This window comes from Sceloporus undulatus, chromosome 6 (genome assembly GCF_019175285.1).
Source record: "Sceloporus undulatus isolate JIND9_A2432 ecotype Alabama chromosome 6, SceUnd_v1.1, whole genome shotgun sequence".
Lineage (NCBI taxonomy): Eukaryota > Metazoa > Chordata > Lepidosauria > Squamata > Phrynosomatidae > Sceloporus > Sceloporus undulatus.
Genome location: NC_056527.1, coordinates 58,115,347 through 58,136,876, shown reverse-complemented (window position 1 = coordinate 58,136,876; position 21,530 = coordinate 58,115,347). Strand labels below are relative to the sequence as shown.

The 21,530-nt window shown below is 40.0% G+C and overlaps 1 protein-coding gene across 4 annotated transcripts in view; it reads left to right on the top strand.

Annotated features, from left to right (window-relative positions):
• The window catches only part of UBP1 (upstream binding protein 1), a 37,431-nt gene that overhangs the window by 2,199 nt on the left and 13,702 nt on the right, over positions 1–21,530 (top strand). For 2 of the 4 annotated variants that reach the window (XR_006104582.1, XM_042474388.1), the window contains exons 2-8: positions 8,687–8,838; positions 10,465–10,541; positions 13,235–13,340; positions 14,084–14,190; positions 15,536–15,688; positions 15,862–15,972; positions 16,484–16,591. Coding sequence is in view for 3 of the 4 variants with exons in the window: in XM_042474388.1 (XP_042330322.1) it covers positions 8,687–8,838; positions 10,465–10,541; positions 13,235–13,340; positions 14,084–14,190; positions 15,536–15,688; positions 15,862–15,972; positions 16,484–16,591 (814 nt within the window). In the remaining variant the exon portion in view is untranslated. Of the gene's footprint in view, positions 1–50; positions 220–8,686; positions 8,839–10,464; positions 10,542–13,234; positions 13,341–14,083; positions 14,191–15,535; positions 15,689–15,861; positions 15,973–16,483; positions 16,592–21,530 lie in introns of those variants that run through there. The other 2 variants (XM_042474389.1, XM_042474390.1) reach the window with 2 other exon arrangements.

The window sequence follows — 21,530 nt, the reverse complement described above, 5'->3', positions numbered from 1 at the left end:
CTCCCAGCCATTGAGGCTGGCAGAGCCAATGGGGTCCTGCGTGGTCACTCCTCGGCTGCTTACTCCGTAGAAGGCAGAAGGGAAAGGATCACATCTCCCTCCGGAAAGGATACCAAAAAGGTTGCTCCTGGGGGAAGAACTCCCAGGCCACGCTCTTTCTGCCACTCTCTCTCCCCTTTTTTGGAACTGGATCCAGAAATTCAGAATGCTATTCGTCAGGTATACTCTTTGAGAGGAACTGTGTTGAGTGTGTTTTGGGGGGGGCATTGCTTTTTTCCTGCTTTTAAAGGAAGGTTCAAGCTGTGGTCCCCAAACTGTGCTTTAAGCAATTTTGGACTTCATCTCCCAGGAGCCTCAGCCATGTTGGCCAACAGTCTGGGATTCTGGGAGCTGGAGTCCAAAATCCCTTCAAGAGCAGAGTTTGGGGACCCTTGTGTTAGTGTCACCGAGGTCCAAAATACACTGCCAAGATAACAACCCAGTTTGAGACGGCTTAAACTGCCCTGGCTTAGTCCTAGGGAATCCTGGGAATTGTAGTTTGTTGTGGTACCAGGGCTGTCTGACAGAGAAGGCGGGATGTGTCACAAAACTACAGCTCTCAGGATTCCCTATCTCTGGACCAGAGCAGTTAAAGTACAGTAGTCTCAAAACTGGATGGTTATTTCTACAGTGTGTATTGGAACTGAGGACTCTTAGAGGCAGCTCTTTGTCTTTTTACTTACGTGGCATGATGACAAGGGACTGTAATCTTTTTCTTTCTTCTTTCTTTTTCAATGATGTTGTGTTGTTTGGCTCTGCATGGCGTTGTTGTGGCTAAACAGAGGAAATCTGAAAATGAGTCAGCTTGTGAATTTATTCTGGGCATGTGATGGACGTAAAGTAACTAAGCGCAGCGCCCTGAAGGAAAGGGCATTTAAAACTAATGTCAGGGATACTTGTTTTGGTTGTGGTTGTTGAGGGGATGGGAAGAGTGGATTCTTCACAGCCATTGGGGAAAAGAACAGAGATCCTACCCTGCTTTCCTCATTGGGCATGAGTAGTGCTTTGCTGTGAAATGCTAGCTGCATTTCAGTGTGTTATCCAAGCCAGTTGGTCTTTAAGTCTCCATAGTTTCATTCCAGTTGCTTTTGATATGTTCGCTTCCCCCGGTTCACCTGTTTCCCTACTTAGGGTTTTCAAACCTTCAGAAACTTCTTGAATCAGCTGTGCTCACAGATGAGGCCCAGCCTCTCACACTTTGGGCTGGAAACAGGGACTCACCCAAATGAAAGAAGCTGTTTATTGTTGGCTAACACACTTCTGGGTGTACTGTTCAGCACATGTATTTTTCTTGAATCATGCCTTCATGCGTGTCATAGAAACTCTTGCCATAAGTGTTAGTATAATCCCATGAGAACCGGCATGGTGTTCTCGCTTCAGCATTAGACAACTCTGGAGACCAGGGTTCGAATCTTCACTCGATCCTTGAAGCCCACTGGGTGACCTTGGGGAAGTCACACACTCTCAGCCTTAGGAAAAAAGCAAAGGCAAATCTATTCAGAACAAATCTTGCCAAGAAAAATGCATGATAAGTTTGCCTTAGGGTTGCCATAAGTTGGAAACGCCTTGAAGGCACACAACAGCGATAATTGCATATAAGTGTAGTTGCTTTTCCTTGATTTCTGTTTCTCAGAATTTTTCCAGTACGCCAAGGCAATTTATTCACTTGTAAAACTTGATTAATCTAGTCCAGCACTCTATAAAATTCCAGTCTTTTATGATGAATCATGCAATGTATCGTATTTTATTTTTTAATGCCAGTTAAAGTAACTAAAAGTATTTGAGTTTTTGTACAATTGCAGCAAGTACAAAAGATGTTGTAGATTGAGATGGGGTCTGTTGAGCTAAGGACTCAATAATTTTGAAGATTAATTTTAACGTTCAAAGGAATGGTGAGGTTTGAACACATCACTGTTACCACCACCACCATGCCTTTTATGTCAGCTGAACTTCAAGAACAAATGTTCCCGGAGCATTAGTTCTTCTAGAGAAAGTTTAATACCAGAGGCAGAGATAACATGGAAAGAACAGGGATAGGTTCTTACACCATGGAAAAGAGCAGTTCAACATGTTTCAGCAAACATTTTATCCAAAACTAGCAATATAAATCTGTGCAATGAAACAACCCAGTTGGGTAAACCTTTCATAAGTAAATAAAATTGTTTTGGATCTTCTAGAGGCCGCTTGAAGACTTCTTCCAAACTGCATCCAGGAATGACTTTTTCTTTCACTATCCTCCACCTTTCTTATGATTGCCATTTTTCTGGCCAGACTTACAGACCAATGCTTTTTTGACATGATGGGTTGCTGGTGAGGCACGCTTTTCTTCTCTCCCCTTGTCTTTTTCATTCGCTCAGTAATGAATTTCTGAGGCAGCTGCAGTTTACCTTCTCTGTTATAGGGAGGCAGGCATAGCTACAGTCGGATGGGCTAGAGTAGCATTCCAGTTGATCCTAGGTCAAGCTTTATTGCATTGTTTACTCAGGCACTCTGCTGCAACCCAACACAAAAGTCTATGTTTCTTCTGTCCTTCACCATCCTCCCAGTACCAGTTTCCAGCTAGGCAAAGAACAATGAAGAAAGGGGGCTTCTATGTATGTATGTACAGTCGTCCCTCCACATTCGTGGCGGTGAGGGGAACAAGACCCCTGCAAATGTGGAAAATCCGTGAATTAGGTGAGCCCATCCCACCTTCCCTCCATTGCCTGGGATGGCTGCCCGAGACATGGGAGGGACCAGAGGAAGCTCACCTGGCTCCTGGCTATTTCCCTGCCCTCCTCTGCTTTTAATTTGCTTCTGGAAGCCAGTTAAAGGGATGGGAGGGCAGGGGGAAGAGGCAGAAACATGCACTGTTCCTAGCTGCTCCTTGCCTCCTGGGCTTTTTCCCCCACAGAAGAATAGCCCAAGAGGGGGGAGGAAGAGGTGGGGGAATACATGCCAGCGGGCTTAACATTCGCGAATAATCAAAACCTTGGATGTTACGTCCGCGAATGTGGAGAGAGAATTGTAAAGAATCTTTTTTCCAAGGGCTCTGTAAGTGCTGTTGTACTAAATCATCCTGAAAGGTTTAAAATTCTGGACTGGGAACCCTCCCTGCTGCCCCACAGCAACTTTCTGAAGCTCCTTTCCATTTGATAATTGACTGACCCAAATCACTTTGGGTGTGCTTGCTGAGGATTTCTGCCAGCATTTTGTAAACTGCAGAAAACTACTAGATCATCCGCTAATCTCAGTTATAAGATCCTTCCATCCATCCCATCATGTTTTCTGATTATATACCTGTATCGTTTATAGTTCCATGTAAAGTAGAAATTCAGCAGGTATCCCTAGCTTTAGTATTTCTTCTATTAAATGAATCAAATGAGCTTTAGTGTTTCTTCTATGAAATGGATTAAATTATGCTATCATAAAGCATAAACCATTGTTAAAAAACTGAGATTGTTCTTACCTTCTCCCATAGGCTATTAATGCAGATTTCTTTAAGAATAACTTTCTGTATAATTACTGCAAATGTACATAATTGCTTTGAAGAGGATGGAAGTTTTGTTTGGGATAGAACCTCAGATTTTGCTTTGGAATTCACATAATAATAATAATAATAATAATAATAATAATAATAATAATAATAATAATAATAATAATAATAATATCTTTATTTATAGCCCACCTTTCCAAAGACCAAGGCGGGTTACAATATAAAAACAGTGTTACAAAGTCACCAAAAACACATCAATTAATACATATTAAAAGATACAAATTAATAACATCCGATCTAGCACGAATGCAAACAGTAAAGGGAGAGCAGAGGCTACAACTGGGACATTAGGGGAAAGCCTGCTGGAAAAGGAAGGTTTTTAGCCCCTTCCTGAAAAGGTCGAGGGAGGTGGCCGAGCACAGCTCGCTGGGAAGCGAGTTCCAGAGCTGTGGGGCCGAGATGGAAAAGGCTCTCTGTGTTGTCGTAGAGTATTTTGCGTCTGGAACTCGTAGTAGTTGCTTCCCGGCAGACCTGAGTGTGCGGAGTGGATTGTATGGAGAGAGGCGGTCCGCCAAGTACCCTGGGCCCAAGCCATTTAGGGCTTTATAGGTAATAACCAACACCTTGTATTGCGCCCGGAAGCAAATGTGCAGCCAATGCAGATCTTTAAGCACAGGTGTTACGTGACTGGCCCTGGAAGATTCAGTGACCAGTCTTGCTGCCATATTCTGAACCAATTGTAGCTTCTGGGAGTGGTACAAGGGTTGCCCAATGTAGAGCGCATTACAGAAATCCAGTCAAGAGGTTACCAGAGCATGTACCACCGTTTCAAGGTCCCCCCGGCCCAGGTAGGGATGCAGCTGGCGTATCAGCCGAAGTTGATAACAGGTGCTCCTGACCGTCGCATCCACCTGAGATGTAAGGTGGAGCGACGAGTCCAGGAGCACTTCATTGCACTTCATGCAATGTCCAGTCATTCTAAGAGAATGTGTATGAAAAACATAGCAGTATGATTTTGGTTTTACTTTCATTCAGTTTCCCTCTGTTTTTGCGGTCTTTGAACTTGCATCCTTCGCCTATGCATGAGGGATGAACAGAGGGAGAATGAACGCTTAAAAACCATCCTAGAATCTAGTTTTGAAACAGTTAAAACAGCAATTTTGAAGCTTGACTGTCCACTGGCCGCTTAAAAGAGATCATGGGTCCAGCCTAACTTACATGGGTAGGGATTTCTACAGTTAAGGTACTGACTGCTACAGAGAAAGCCCTGTTATGTGTACCCAACAACCTACCTTCATGAGGTGTTGAAACACTCAACAGGGCCTCCTCTGAAGATTTCAGATTTCTAGGAGGTTCATATGTTAATTTTGGGAGTACTCACCACTTTTCTAAAGTAAGAAGCTTCTTTAGTTTTTTCACTGAGAGAATAGCAAGAATGGTTATTCAGTGGAAGTTTCAATGCAAGTTGGTCAGAGGATTTTAGCAACTTGCATTAAATCTTTTAATGCAAGTTGGTCAGAGAATCAGGTAAGTCTAGAGGGGCAGAAATCAAAATACTACTCTGTAGTCTGATCTTCTGTCTGGGTGGTTCAAATATCGTAAGGGCCTGTGACTAAATCTGTGCTGGGATTTCAGAGTAACCTGCCAGAACATTCTGAAAACCCCAGATGGTGTGAACTGGGAAGGTGACTTCTTAGGCAACTTGGCTCTTGTCCAGTTAAGGTTTTGTCAGGAGTAATTGGTACCTTGGGTTTCATGTGAAAATGTGTATCACTATCTAATATATCAGTTAGAACTTGTTGGCATAACATTCTGATGAGATGAAGCTTCCTCTGTACTAGATAAATTATATAATTACTGTTTGTTCACATGGTTTGAAACAACTTTGTATAAACCTTTTTCAGACTATAGTGTTGTTTTCAGTTGTCTGATAACTAACTAAAACAACTGCTTCGTTTTTTCAGCACTGTATTCTTAACATCAATTGGCTTTTGATAGGATCCCCTTACTTCCATGTCAGATTTACCTGCTGTTGTCTATTTTTTCTGCTTCACTATTTGTTAACCATAATTTATTAAGTTACATTTCATTGTAGAAATGAAGGGCTGGGAGACAATTATGAGAAAATCATACTTGCCCCCCTCCCCCCCCCCCCAAAAAAAAGCTTTAAAATCATCTGGTGGAAAAGATTGAAACATAAGAGAGCACTAACAAATTCTTATAAACATTTTTTCTGGGAACGAGTGAATTTTGTTTTTACTACATGAGCTCAAAAGTATGTAGTGAAGGTAAGGCAATCAAAATGAATAGAGTAGTGGGACAGACGAGGAGTGCATTGTTCCCAAGATGATGGGCAGCAATCATCATCAGCCCTAGTCAGCATTGCTGCCAGTATGGGATTATGGGATCTGTAGTCCAGAAATATTTTCAGGACCACATACATGTCCCATCCCTGCTTATGTACAACAAACAAATCTAGTGTAAATTTCTATATCTAATGGCACTGCCATTTACAAGGTAAGAGCATACATTGTCTCTATTTGTGGATTGCTACTTGACTATAGTACAAGCTTTGTGATGTATATTGACAGCTTTTGTCATTTTAAAATAGAATAAGAGTGCTTATGTAAATGACTTTTGAGTATTCCTTGCCTAATTCCACTCTGTGGAATTCATGAGTTTGTCATAAGTTGATAGGCAGCTTGGCTGCATATACACACACACTACTGTATACAGAATGAAGCACTTTGCAGGTCTCTAAATTAGGGGTATGTTGATAGTTACATTTGTACAATGCTAGCATTCGTACTTAACATGAGTGCAGGCTTTCTTGAGTGGAAGCTCTAATAAACAGGGTGAGCCTTGTTTCTGTGTAAACATATACAAGATTGGGTAGTATCCAATAGTATTCTCCTGTCTATAAGTGGACACTGGGTGCATTGAATTCCCCTCCTATCTGCAGCCCCAAAATCTGCTCTGGAGGATTGGGGACTCTATGAAGCAGATTCAAGGGTTATGCAGGTGGGAGAAGATATGATATAAATTATGCATTTATGAAGCAATTAAACTCATCCCTCCACATTTGCGGCTTTGACTTTTGCGGCTTTGATTATTAACGGATTTTATTAATATGTTCTCTCTAGGAATATCTGGGTCCTCCAGCATAACTCTATGGTCAACTTTAACCAAAAGTCGCACTGAAGGACTGAGAGATTCCAGCACAGTTCTATGGTCAGTGTCTGCAAGATGTTCTCTACAGAGTGCACTGGAGGACCTAGAGATTCCTAGAGAGGTGTTCTGTCCAGTAAAAACATAGTGTTTTCACGGGGGTCCTGTGCCCCAACCCCAGCAAATGTAGTGGGATGAGTGTATTCACGTGTTTCCAGGTTTCCCCAAATGTTTGTTTTGTTTTGCTTTTTAAACTTGAAGAGTCAGGAAGAATTTCTCCAATTGCTTGAGGTCTTACAGAAATGTTCTGTAATTCTGCTGTTCTAATGTTGCTTCAGAAGAGATGTGGTCTCTGAATATTTTTGAAACTGTTCTTTATGTTCTTTCTTTCCTAGGATTATTCATTTGAAGACCTTTTGCTTATTTTGAAAACTGATATGTGTGAATGAGCAGTAACTTGAGAACATTATGAACAGTAGCTGACTAGCCACAAACTAAAGGTTTAAAAGGCTGATTAGAAAATCTCTGGAGATTTTGAGACAGATGGTAAACTCACCATGTGTCTAGGGGTCTTAAGTCCTTAGTTTAATTGATTCTTAATCACTATTTCTTCAGTTTCTGTTTAACATTATGCAACTAGGGCAGTGTTTATGAGGAATCTGTGAAATTGGATGTTCATTAATCTGAAAGTAAGAAGCAGAATTGGTAGGCCTATTGTCTGTTTTACAGAACACTTTATGTGCTAATGGGTTAATTCCTGTTATAAGTGGTTGCACATAATCTTTGGCTCCTGGTTATCACTTCACACACCAGTTGGTGTGTGTTTTTTTCTTCTTTGCAGAATTTGGTTACAGCAATGTAAAATAAACATTAATCTTGTTCATGCATAGTTTTATGAATAGGATCTTCTTACTGATGATATCACCCACCTCCCTTCTCTTACTGGTTTTAGGGAGACTTTGAAAACCTTCAGGATTTATATGGCCTAACGGTTGTTTGAGCCCACATGCTATATTGTTTAATCTTGATAGTTTTTATTTACAGGTAGACCTGAGTTAATGAAGGAGATGTGCTCCTGGCCATTACTTTTTTAATAGGAAATCTGCTACTGGTGCAGAAATGAAATGTAAAGAATAGGGATGGGTTCCTACACCACAAAAAAGCAGTTTAATATATTTCAGCAAACATTTTATTAAAAACTAGCAATATGCACATGTGAAATGAAAGTAACAGGTCAAGTGAGTCTTGTATTGATAAACAAAAACATTTTTAACCTTCTAAACCTTTTGAAGGCTTCTAAACTGCATTTAGGGATAAATTTTACTTTCACCAAGTCTCCACCTCCACTTTTCTTATCATTTCCATTTTGGTGGCCAGATTTATAGATCTGTGATTATTTATTTATTAATTTTTATCATGCTGGAGTCAGCTGATGAAGCATGAATTTCTGCTCTCTCCTTCTCTTTTGCTCACATGTGCTCATTAATGAATTTTGGAGGAAACTGCTATTTACCTTGCCTGTTATAGAGAAGCATGCATAGCTACAGTAGGATGGCTTAGGCTAGAATGTTGCTGTTTCCTACCTGTACTGGAGACACACTGCTGCAACCCAACACTGAAACCCAACACCTCATTCACCATCTTCCCAGTGTTGATGCTACTAAAAATCTTCTAGCTAGACACAGGAGGAAAAGGGGTTAGGTAGGCATAAAAAGACTTTTCAAAAGGAGCTTCCTTGTCAGAGGCTTGGTTAACTGAGGTATGCCTGTATTTTCGTGTTGTGGAAATGTTTTTTTAACAATTCATTTTAATGACATGATAAAAAATATATTCAGAAAATGGTGTCAGCAAGGTTTTTTTATAATGTGGAAGAAAAAGAGAGGAAGTTACTTCCAGTAAAGGGCCTGTTGCTTCTTGCTGTTATGGCCTGTATCCTGCCACTGCATAAAATCTGTCTTGTTAGCATAAACAGAATTATTGCTAACTTGGTTTTTCTTATTTCAGTGATGTTCTGGCACTGCCCATTTTCAAGCAAGAAGACTCTAACCTTCCACCTGACAATGACACAAAACATCCACCATTTCAATATGTTATGTGTGCTGCAACATCTCCAGCAGTCAAACTGCATGATGAAACCCTTACTTACTTAAATCAAGGTTAGAATCTTTTACTATGAACAGTCCTCTATTATTTGTTCTGGTCTATTTAAATAAACACAGAATTCTTTAAAGGGGGGGAGTGGTCAAAAATATTTCTCAGGAGGGCTGTAACAAGTGCGCTTCTTTTGGGTCCTAATGTCCTGGTGTGTGTAGGGGAAAAACATGGAATTAAATGCTTTTAATGGAGAGCATACTCAATAATTATCAATATGGAATTGATATTCCACAAGTATTTCATTTAATGAGAAACATGGGCTATTGTTTAGATGCTGGAGATATAAGAAATATGATCAACATTTGCCTACTTTTGATATTTCACAGAATGGGGTATTCGGATATTTCACCATGCTTACTGGTCTTTCACTTCAGCATTAAGTTTATATATAAGATTTTTAACCCTCCTCTTGGGAGAAATCTCTTTGTTAACCTTGTAGTGGCCAGATATCAAGTTTTTTTATAAATGGACTAAGTTCAGTTTAATTCAGAAAACAATCCTAATTGACTGATAGTTAAAAAGTGGATGGATAATATATGGCATGGAGTACCTGGATTCTGTAGTGACCCCAGTGTTCATTTCTAATGCTATTCATGCATTTTTGTCAAGTTGAAGATCTCACGAAGAAACAAAAAGGATTACCACCCTTTCTTAAATATTGTGTTAACAAAGCATTTATTATGCTTGACAGGATGCTTGCTCTGTAACTCCACACATGAAGAAAATGCCATTTGCCTATCAACTTTCATGGGATAGTGCTCACAGTGGATTGCTCTCTTTATGTGCAGTTGAAGCTGCTGTTTATGTTGCTGTGTTAAAATTAGATTTAGGCTCCAGATTGTGTAAACGTGACACAAAGCTGTTGGGTTCCTACTCCCTTTGAACATTTAACAAATATTTCCAGAATTACAGTTCATAGACTTAAACTTAGTGTTAGATTGAGGAATGCATGAGGTGAGATTTCATAGGCTTTCATTTGTGTTGCTTGAATGGGAAGGACTAATAATTAAAAGTTCACTCAGCTGTATCTGTGATTTATGGAATGCTTTCAGTCTGGTGACTGCAAGACTACTTTCTTGCATTTCCCTCTTGTTGGAGGTTTTATTATTGTTTCTCTGTCTCTTGAAGTATTGTTAGAATTCAGTCATTTCTTACTGGTTTGTCCACTTACAATTGCTATAGCTACTTTCCATTTTAACATTAGCTACCTGTAACAGTAGATGAGTGTAAGGTAGCACTCCCTGTATTCTGGACTCTGAATGAGACAGGAGGTATTGACATGCTAGACATGTTGTGAGAACCACAGCCATAATGGCTGTCTTTAATGTTAACAGGATCCCATGATCACACCTTAAGTCACCAGATCAGAGGACCATTAATCATGTCAGAGCCCCTAGTACTTACATGTTTTCATTTTCCTCACCTTTACAGCAAGTCCTAGGTACTTTTTTTCTCCTTCTGCTAGAGGAGCTATGACTGTCTTTCATGCTATGTTTCCCCTTTCTTCTTAGCTTTCCCCTTTCAATATTATATGCCATACTTCACTGTAATATTTCTAAATACTCTACTCAGCTGCCATTTGGAAAACAGAATGAGGTACGAATAAAATTATTTTCCTCCTTCTCAAGGTCAGTCCTATGAAATACGACTGTTAGATAATCGGAAAATGGGAGACATGCCCGAGATCAGTGGAAAACTGGTAAAGGTAGGTGTATGTTTGTGGCTCAGTCTTAGTTCCTATCTTTTTAATTGCAATTAGTTTTTCCTTGGGACTGTTTCCAGCTTTGATAGTTTACTGCTCTCAGTCTTAAAACAATACAGTTAGGAGGATATGGAAGCAGCAGTTGACAAACATAGCTTTGTCATGAGAGGGAGATTCTGTATACATCTGAGTCTGCCAAGAATCCAACACATGACAAGACCCTTTCAAGATTCCAAAGGCCTGTTACAGACAGCCAAAATAAAGCTGCTTTGAGTCACTTTGGAGATATGGTATTTCAATGATGCATGAGTCCTAAGAGTCTGGAAGCTTCACCAAAGCTGCACTCCAGTCCTTAGGACTGGAGTGTGGCTTTGGTGCGGCCTTTGGACTCTTAGGACACATGTATCATTGAAATATCATACCTCCAAAGTGACTCGAAGCAGCTTTATTTTGGCTGTCTGTAACAGGCCAAAGATACATGACAGGATGGGTTAAGTGCTCTCCTTCTACTATTTCCTTCTGGTATTGCTCAGATCATCCAGTGCATTCATAACAGGATATTTCGATGTACTGTAGTTCTTGCTCTAAAGAATGCAGTGCCAAATTAAGCTATATGTGATTCCTGTTCATTTTAAAATATATTAACAGTTGAATGTGATAAATCTTCAGGCCCAAATATTCATTACGTGATTATGTTTTATTTAATCACTGAAGCAAGTCAGGGAAAATTTGATTTGGTGGCAGTGACTTACAGGATTTACTGCTCAAAGAGCTCAGTGATACAAAGGTCTGTGTGGATAGATGATTGTTGTTGTTTTTTAAAGACTTTTAAACCTCCCTACAAGTTAGTTTAGTGCTAAAGATGCAGGCAAACCTGACCATGTTTGAGATGAGGTAGAAGCTTGGACTGCTTGTAATGCTGTTGAATTTGAATTGGTTTTTTTTTTAAAAAGAACTATGATGGAGTGATTATTTTTGTAGCACTTTGACACAGGGAGGATGAAATACGTCCATCAGTACTGAGTTCCCCCAAATAATTCATTTTTTACTAGTTATCTCTGTTAGCCTAAAATCTCTATTGGAGAGGTGGAAATTGACCAAGAGAATGAATTATGAATTTCCAACCACTTGCAACTTCACCTAGTCACAGCAGCTGTGAATGTTTATCACTTTAGGAAAAACAAACCCAGTAGTGCCTGGCAAGTCAGTGAGAAAACTCATGCCTCTCAGACCTTCAATCTGCTGATGTTACCTGAGACTTCTAAATCAGTGGTAGGGCTGTAGTCAACAAAATAATTTGATGTGAATGTCATAGGGTACTTGAGCACATTTTAATTGGAAGTATACAAGTATTTTTCTAGCCTAGCTGTTCGTCTCCCTTCGTGGTATCAGAAATGAAATTAAAAAGAAAAACCTAAAGGAAATTCTTAAATGAAAAGCATTTTACTGTGCTTTAAATGTCTTTTTAAAGTTTTTAAATTAAAGTTTTAATTTGATTGTTTAATGGTTTTTTAAATTCTGTACAATTTGAGTTATATTTTGTTTTTACATATTATAAGCTGCCTTGAGTCCCATTTTGGGAAAGGGGCAGGATATAAAACAGATAGATAGAATGAATGAATAAATGAATGAATATTGGGAAGCAGAGAATGAGTATAATTCTCCAGAACAAATATAGACACCCAAAGTGCTTATTTGTATGCTTAGGCTGCATCCATGCCACAGAAATAATCCACCATTTTAACTGCCATGGCTCATTGCTGTGGAATTCTGGGAATTGTAATTTTGTGAGACATTTAGCCTTCTCTGTCAGAGAGCTCTGGTGTTCCACCAGCCTACAACCCCCAGAATTCTATAGCATTGAACCCTGGCAGTTAAAATGGTCTCAACCTGGATTATTCTGCACAGTAGTACTATTCTATCTTTGTGGTATTTACTTCATTTTAACATGAATTAGACTAGGAATCATAACTCAGCTTTCTGGATGTTGTTGGACTTCAGTCTTTATAAGGTACTGTGCTGACTGGGCTGATGAGAGCTGGAGCACAACACATGGAGCACTATAGATTCCCCACTCCTACATTACATTTTCATTATCAGTTGAATCCAGTATCTGATTAAGATAATGGTTATACAGTTAAGTGTTTTAAAATGCTGTAAAGGCTCAGCTGTCAGAAATTGTATTTTTTAAAAGTTATTTTATGACCTGCATTTTTCCAAAAACAGCATTATCTCTTGTTTCTTCACTAATTGTATTTCCTGAATATATAGTTTTTATTATATCAAGTACTGATAATCTTTCTTTTCTGTATAGTGAGCTTGAAGCCTTAAAAAATCCCAAATTTCTTCCCACATATAAATGGATATTTTCTAAGCTTTTCCAAGTTGCCTCATGCACACATACAAGATATTTCCCATGATATGTTTACAGTCTAAAACTAAGAATGTTACTTTGTGGAGGTCACCTGCAACAGTCCTTCAGTCTATAGATGTTTGTATACCTTTACATCCTGTCACTGAAAAACCTTGCCTCACGTTTTTTGAATAACATAGCAGTAAGAGAATTTGAATGAGCATAGTGTTGGGAAATGTCATTTCCATCTCCACATTATAGTCATATTATAATAAGATTATCATTTTGTTAAATTTCTAAAAGAAATTTATTCCTATTTTATTATATTTTACTTGCTTATTAGAGCATCATAAGAGTTGTGTTCCATGACAGAAGACTACAATACACTGAGCATCAGCAGTTAGAAGGTTGGAAGTGGAATCGTCCTGGAGACAGATTACTAGATCTAGGTAGGTATATAAATGAAGCATCTTCGTATGAGGAACTAAGTCCCTGAAGAATTATTACTAATATTGGCCTGTTACAGGCCCCATACAGACAACCAAAATAAAGCTGTTTCGGGTCACTTTGGAGGTATGCTGTTTCAATGATGCATGCATCCTAAGAGTCAAGAAGCTGCACCAAAGCTGCGCTCCAGTCCTTAGGACCGGATCGTGGCTTTGACGCGGCTTCTGGACTCCACAGACTGCCAAAATAAAGCTGCTTCGGGTCTCTTTGGAGGTATGCTGTTTAAATGATGCATAGGTCCTAAGAGTCTGGAGGTCGCACCAAAGCCACACTCCATTCCTAAGCACTGGAGTACAGCTTTGGTGCAACTTCCAGATTCTTAGGACCCATGCATCATTTAAATAGCATATCTCCAAAGAGACCCGAAGCAGCTTTATTTTGGCAGTCTGTAACAGGCCATTAAATACTTTAAATATTTAGTTTATGTAATGTATCCCTATGTATATTTCTGTGATGGTCATTGGAAATTTGCTCATTTGTTTTAGAGGAACTCCATTATAGTAATGCCAGTAGTAAGTACTAGTGTATGGGTGTGTGGACAAAGGTTGTCTAAGAAAGATATTCCTGTCTATGTTACTGTTGCCATAAGGTATGCTTAGTAAATTATATTTTTATACAGTACTGTGCAAGCTGGATTTTTTTCTTCATTTTTCATTTTCTCAAAATGTATGTTTGTTTTTTGTAGATATTCCTATGTCAGTTGGAGTAATTGATATAAAGACAAATCCAAGCCAGCTCAATGCAGTTGAATTTCTGTGGGATCCTGGGAAACGCACATCTGCCTTTATTCAGGTTTGAAAATTGGAAAATTTTACTTTCTTGGCAAAATATAATTTTTATATCATTTTGGAGAGAAGTAAAGCTTGCCTGTATTCTTCTTAGTTCTGATATGCCACTGTGCTAACTTTTACTATTAAATTTATTCCTGTAATGAATTCCATGAGAATTCCTTCTCATATGGAATTCTTATATGTTCTGCTCCTGCTTTTGAGGGTTTGAAGTTTATGCTGGGCCAAATGGACAGAAGAGTCATACTGCTGGTTTACCACCCCACTGACCAGTTGTCTCCTTACTTGAGCTGGCCAAGATGATTTTGAGATAGTGCTGGAGAATCCTAGTACTGTTGCTTTGGGAGACTTCAACATCCACAACAAGCCTCTCTTGATAGGGCTCACTTAGGACTTCATGGCTACCATGAGTTGGCAACCATGGTCATGTGTCAGTACATTGTTACATTGGAAAAGACATGTCATAAACATGAATATCATTTCCATCTGCATGCTGGGAACATGCTGATAACACTCAGCTCTAGTTCTCTCAGTCAGCTGGGGCCATACAGGTGCTGAACAGGCTCGGAAAGGGCCAGTAAACTGAAGCTGAATTCCAATATGATGGCGACCCTGTAGATAGGTATTTCGCAGGCCTGGAGACTGGGAAAGCAGCTGATCCTGGATTGGGTTGCATTTTCCCTGAGGGAGCTAATGCATAACTTGGGAGTACATTTAGATCCATCTGTTGTCATTGGAGGCCCAGGGTGATTCTGTAGTTCAGAGTATGTAGGCTCAGCTTCAACTGGTTTACCAGCTATGGGCTTTCTTGGACAAAATAATCTGGCCACAGTAGTTCAGACGCTAGTAACTTCTCAGTTAGACTACTGCACTGCACTGCACATGATGCTGCCCTTGAAGATGTGGCTAGTGAAACATGCCAGTACTGCTGACAGGAACATATTTCCAGTTTTTAAGGAATTGTACAGGCTGTCAATAAGTTTCCAGTCTAAATTAAAGTGCTAGTAATGACATTCAAAACCCTAAATGGTCAAGATAGGAATGGGCAACTGTCGGAAGCTGAGGCATGAACCCCCAAGAGACTTTGAAGTTCACCTTAAAGTAAGGTTTTTGTTTATTGTTCCCAAATCTCCCCATACAAACTCTTAAGGCATGGAGATATTTTCACCATGTTTTCTTTGCAGGGATGGTGGTGGTGGTGGACAGTTTTAGGCTCAGGAGGGGCTTTATAAAAATTACATGACTCAGTACTGTGGAATTGAGGCTGTGGCACCAGAGCTCTCTGACAAAGAAGGCTAAATGTCTCACAAAACTACAATCCTCAGAATTCCATGTTTGATATTTTTCAGGTACATTGTATCAGCACTGAATTTACACCTCGTAAACACGGAGGCGAAAAAGGAGTTCCTTTTAGAATTCAGGTTGACACTTTTAAACAGGCAGAAAATGGAGAATACACTGATCATCTCCATTCAGCCAGCTGTCAGATCAAAGTTTTTAAGGTAAGAGATTCAAGGCAGCTTAACAAAATTAAAACAGGACAAGTAAAAATGAATATAAATAAAAATATTTAAATTGTTTTGTTATAGATCTTAGTGGTATAGAAGAGGAGCTTGTAGAATTGTAGTTACATTTAACAAACATCTACAAACATGTTTTGTGTATAACTTTTTAGCCAAAAGGGGCAGACAGAAAACAGAAAACAGACAGAGAAAAGATGGAGAAACGAACTGCCCATGAAAAAGAAAAGTATCAGCCATCATATGACACTACAATTCTCACAGAGGTAATAATATGTAAATGTATTCATTTGCAGATAAATGATTTAAAAATGTGCATGGCATTCTTTAAAGTAAGTAGTGAGTTAGTCTCAAAGGGTGGGCAAAAGCTAAATATATCTAAAAGTTAGCTTTTTATTGATGTATTTGACCAAGAAACAAAAGTCTGTAAGATTTAGGGTGAAATAGAAATACTTTATCAAAACATTTAGTATTAAAACATTTAATATTACTCAAGGGAATTTAATGTACATGTCTAAAAATCCTTCAGTGCCAGAGGAAAAAAAAACTGTTTTAAGATTTGTTTTATTCTTGTACAGTTTGGGCTCACAGGTGTATTTTAGAGATTATTGATTTTTATGGCAGAGCCTCACTGGGCTTTTGTATTTCTTTTTATTTAAACACCAGTGAGTTTTCTATTGCTTTCTAAAGATTGCAGAAGTTTTTTAAAGGCTTTATAAAAATTTTCCTCACTGTATAGTGAAAAGAAATTGATCCACATCTTTGGTGTTTGTCCAGATGAGGCTTGAGCCTATATTTGAAGATGCAGTTGAACATGAGCAGAAAAAGTCCAGCAAGCGGACTTTGCCAGCAGACTACGGTGATTCTCTGGCAAAGCGAGGCAGTGTAAGGGACTTCTGCTTACTTTTCATTGTGCAAGTTATCTTGTGCAGTGTTAGATATAGGACCAATTTCTATCATTGAAGATAAAAAAACAAAGGTTTTGCCTTCCTTGGCTTAATTTCAATCATTTTTGCTACCCACAAATTACTTCATGCTTGTATCTTAGTGAGAAATGCTTCCTAAATCTAACACATAAGTAAAATGTTAGCAGGCCTGTGAGTCCTGTTAAAATCAAGAGCTTCAATTTACACATGAAATGGCTGTATTGAATAGCTGTGTTCTTGAAAGCTGCTTTCTGTGCAATTAATGGAATGAGAAGTAGAAATTTCATTAAACTGAGGTGTGTTTCTCTTTATTTCCACTTACATGTTTCCGTAGACAGCAGTTTTTCTTCACCTTGTGTTTGGTCAGATTATGCATATTATTATGTAGTTATTCAGAAAGCTGCTTTTCTGTTTCCCACTTTTGTATTCTTTTTCAATGGTACAAGTTAAATATTATTAATTTTAACTTTGACTGACTGTGTGTTTGCTTCAGTGACTGGTGCTAGAATCCTGTCAGTCACCTGTAGGATGCTACTTGGCAGTACTTGGTGTATGTTGTATTGGTAGTTTTTTGTTTTTAAACAACTCAGAATGTGCTTTTAAAAATCACCATATTCTTTTGAGTGGACTTCAAGTTAGTCTAATTGTCTGAAATAGTGAGGAACTTTCCTTTTCTTGTCTATTCAGATTCAAACATGTAAGTCATTTAACAACAGGATTAATCAGTTCATGTAATTTTTGGACTTGTGCCCAGTGCACATCTGCAGATTTAGCAGTGCAAGGAATTTCCCTTGTCATTGCTACACAGAGTCAGAAAAACCCACAGAGAGGAAATGATTGGCTCTGTAGAACCTCATCACTTTTAGAGGCAAGTTGATGAGAATACAGTACTTGTCTTTATTTTACAGTATGCCTGCACCGTACACAGCTTTGAGCTTACATGTATGGCAAGCTGGGGAGGAAAAAAAGGCGCCGTGCACAAGAATGTGCCACCATAGCAAATAAAAAGATTTAACCTAATGCATTTTTTCCCCATATGCAGGGGTGTCTGGAACAGATCCCCTGCGTATAGGAAGGGGCCACTATATTTATCTTCCATCTTTCTTCCAATATGAAACTAAGGTGCAGAGCAGACGGACAGGAAGGAGCGGCCTCTGGCTGCGAACAGACTGGGACCGCATTGACAGTGGGCCACTGCCACAAGCTGCTTGGCCAAGAACTAGATTATTCCAGATCCTTTTTTGTTCCAGTTCTTCTGACCAGAGCATGGCATTGGAGTGGATTCTGGCCACTTTGGGGGCATGCGTCATCAATGCCACACCCCTAAAGCTGCAAGAAGCTGCTTCCTTTGGCTCATGTATCCTGGGCCTAAGATGGCATGTGCTAAGGCACTATAACCAGATCAGACAATCTCCAGAAACAGACACAGCTAATTTTAAGTGTACAAGTATACTCGTAGCCAGCTCTGAATCCTAGACATCCAGTAATCTACCCAAACTGCAAACTGGAGGTCTTCAAGGGATATGTAACTCTATCGTGCAGAGGATGAGTCCTCATTTCCTGATGACCAGGAACATTTCTGTCTTCTTTGGAATGTGCTTTAGTTTGTTCACCTTCATCCAGTAACACAGAACAAGCAGGACCATTACACTTGTATCAACTATAGCATGAAAGTTAGAGTGAATCAGAGTGGTTTACTTGTGGAATGTTCTGTACATTCTTCTGTAACATGGTCTTCATTCTGTTTTTGAGGGGCAGAATGTAACCTTGAACACTTGTCACAGTTCCACTGTATGACTATGCAGATACATTGATGGCAGAGAACAATAACTTCAAGAGTAGGCATTCCAGTGGAGTCCAGCCTGTGTCCAGTTGGACCTATTCCAAGTGCTCTAGTCTTTGCTACACTCATTTCATTGCCACTAGCCCTCTAGTAAGTCAGGGCAAATGTTTGGCTCTACTGTAGAGTGAGAGGATATATTTTATAGCACCAGCCAGCAAAAAGTCCTTAATATTCTGGAATGATCTATTAAGTTCTCATACCATCTGACATGCTTAGTAAAGGTCTTTAAAATTCAGGAGTGATCTAAAAGTTGAATAAAATGTATTATATGCAAAGTAAAATAAAACTGGAAAATTCTCAGAGAATCTTTGAAAGAATATCCTGGTTCTTGGAGAATATTCTTATGTCACTTTTTCTAGCCACCCTAACTAGTAGTGAAGAGTGCTGGTAATAATAATAAAAATTAAAATTATTTGTATCCCACTTCTCCAGAAGACCAAAGTGGCTAACACTAAAAACATCCCTAAAATACAGTAATCACTTGCTACCATTGTATCCCAAACCCTCCCTAACCCTCCCATCCACAATAAAATACAATTAATTTATTAAGCAATTATTAAATAATTATTAAAAAGGTTACTAAAATATTAATTTGGGAAGGCTTACTGGAAGAGATATGTCTTGATTGCCTTTTTAAAGCAATCCAGACTAGTAATACATCGAATCTCCTCCAGCAGGCTATTCCATAATTTGGGAGTGGCAGAAGAAAAGGTCCTCTGAGTAACTGTAGCCAGCCTAGTTTTAGCTGGTTGCAGTAGATTTTTATTAGAGGACCTCAATGCGCGGGGTGGATTATTTGGGAGAAGGCGATCCCATAAGTAGGCTGGACCTAAGCCATGAAGGGCTTTAAAGGTTATAACCAACACCTTGTACTGTGCCCAGAAATTAATAGGCAGCCAATGAAGAGACTTTAATATAGTATAATATGGTCACCTCTAGATTTCCCGGTGCCAATTTTGCCAACTTGGGCTGCCATATTTTGAATTAGTTGAAGTTTCTGGACTAGGTGCAAGGGTAGCCCTATGTAGAGCGCATTGCAGAAGTCAAGTCATGAGGTTACCAGTGCATGTACCATAGTTTTTAGGTCCTCCGATTCTAGGAAGGGACGTAGTTGATGTATTAACCGAAGCTGATGACAGGCACTCCTGGCCGTCGCATCAATCTGGGCTGACATCTGAAACTACGGATCCAGGAGCACCCCCAAACTAAGAACACAGTCCTTTAGGGGAAGTGTGACCAGTTGACAAACCTCCAAACTCGTATTAGGATCCCCAACTACGAGCATCTCCTTCTTACCTGTATTCAGTTTCAATCTGTTTTTCCTCATCCAGCCCATTACTGCCTCAAGACATTCATTCAGAGGGAGATGCCTTCCTTAGTTGGTCCAGGGCATGGAGAGATATAATTGGGTTTCATCAGCATATTGATAACACCCTGCCCCATGCCTCTGGATGATCTCCCCCAGTGCTTTCTTTTAGATATTAAATAGCATTGGGGACAGAATGGCACCCTGAGGGATGCCAAATTTAAGCTCTCTTTTATAGGAGCTTCTGTCCCCAAGCCTCACCATCTGGAATCTACCCAAGGCGTTCCAGAAGGATGCCATGGTTGATGGTATTGAAAGCTGCTGAGAGGTCCAAGAGCACCAACAGGGTCACACTTCACCCATCGATGCTCCAAGGAAGATCATCTACTAAGGCAGTAGTTCCCAACCTTTCTAATGGCGTGACCCCCTTGTGGCCGGTAACCCCACCCCTTCCAGCCGGCGGCCTCGCTGATTGGTTGGGTGGCGGGAAGTGGTTGGGAACAAGTCCCAGTGTCCTTTGCGGCTGGAAGTCCCACCCCTTCTTCCAGCCAGCGGCCTCTCTGATTGGTTGCGAGACTGAGAAAGGGCAGGACTTCCAGCTGCAGCTCTGCCATGCAAGGCTGAAGCCCCGTGCAATCGAGTTGGCAGCAGGCCAGAAGGGGCCTGGCCGTCGAGGAGGAGGAGGGGTGGACCCAAACTGAGCAATCCCTGTGAAAGTGTTGTTCAACCCCCAAAGATTGGGAACCACTGTACTAAGGTGACCATGGCAGTCTTGACTCTGTGTCCTGCCAGTTTCCCAACCTTTAGTCCTCCAGATGATTTGACCTTCAGCTGCCATGATTCCTGACTGTTGGCCATGTTGGCTGGAACTTCTGTGAGCAGAAGTCCAAAATAAATGGAGGACCAAAGGTTGGGAACTGGTCTAGATAATCTGTTTCACCCAAGACTGCTTGGAGTTGAAGAGTAACAGCTCTCAATTACCTTGCTTAGAAATGGGAGATGTGAGACCGGTCTATAATTGTCCAATGGCTCTAAGGAGGGCTTTTACTGAAGCGGCCATACCATCGCTTCTTTTAAACAAGGTGGTTTGTCAACATCCTCAGTACTCACAGATTCAAACTGATCCAGTATGATCCTATTCACAGAGTCACTGGACACCTCACCTATAGTTTCTGCAATAATACCAGTGTCCAAGTCGGCTCTTATCAGAGAGATTTTATCTGTGAAATGATAGTTGAAAGAATGACAGTGAGCTGTAATAGGTTCTGTTAATGGATTCTGGGGGGTAGGTACCTGAGTCTGATCCCTTGCCACCCTAAATAGCTCAACTGGATGAGAATTCGTAGACGCAATACATGCAGAGAAGAAAATCTTCACTGCATGCATTGCCACTCCGTAGGAAACAAGAAATTCTCCGTGGCGTGTCTTGTCAGACAATAGTTAGGTTTTCCTCCAGTGACACTCTAGTCGTCCTTCTCACTTCATATTCCTGAAATCTTCCGTGTACCATTGGTTATGATTAGAAGCGGGTCAGAAAGGACACTTAGGAGCGATCGTGTCGATAGCCCTAGTAAGATTATGATTCCAGGCATTAACCAGGGTCTCAACAGGATCACTGGCGATACCAACTATAGATTCTTTCAGGATCCATCAGCCTTCAAGGGTGGACCATTTTAATAGGTCCTCCACCCCTATAGGGGTGGAGAGTGGCTTTGAGTCCAACTTTGACCAGGAAATGGTCCGTCCATG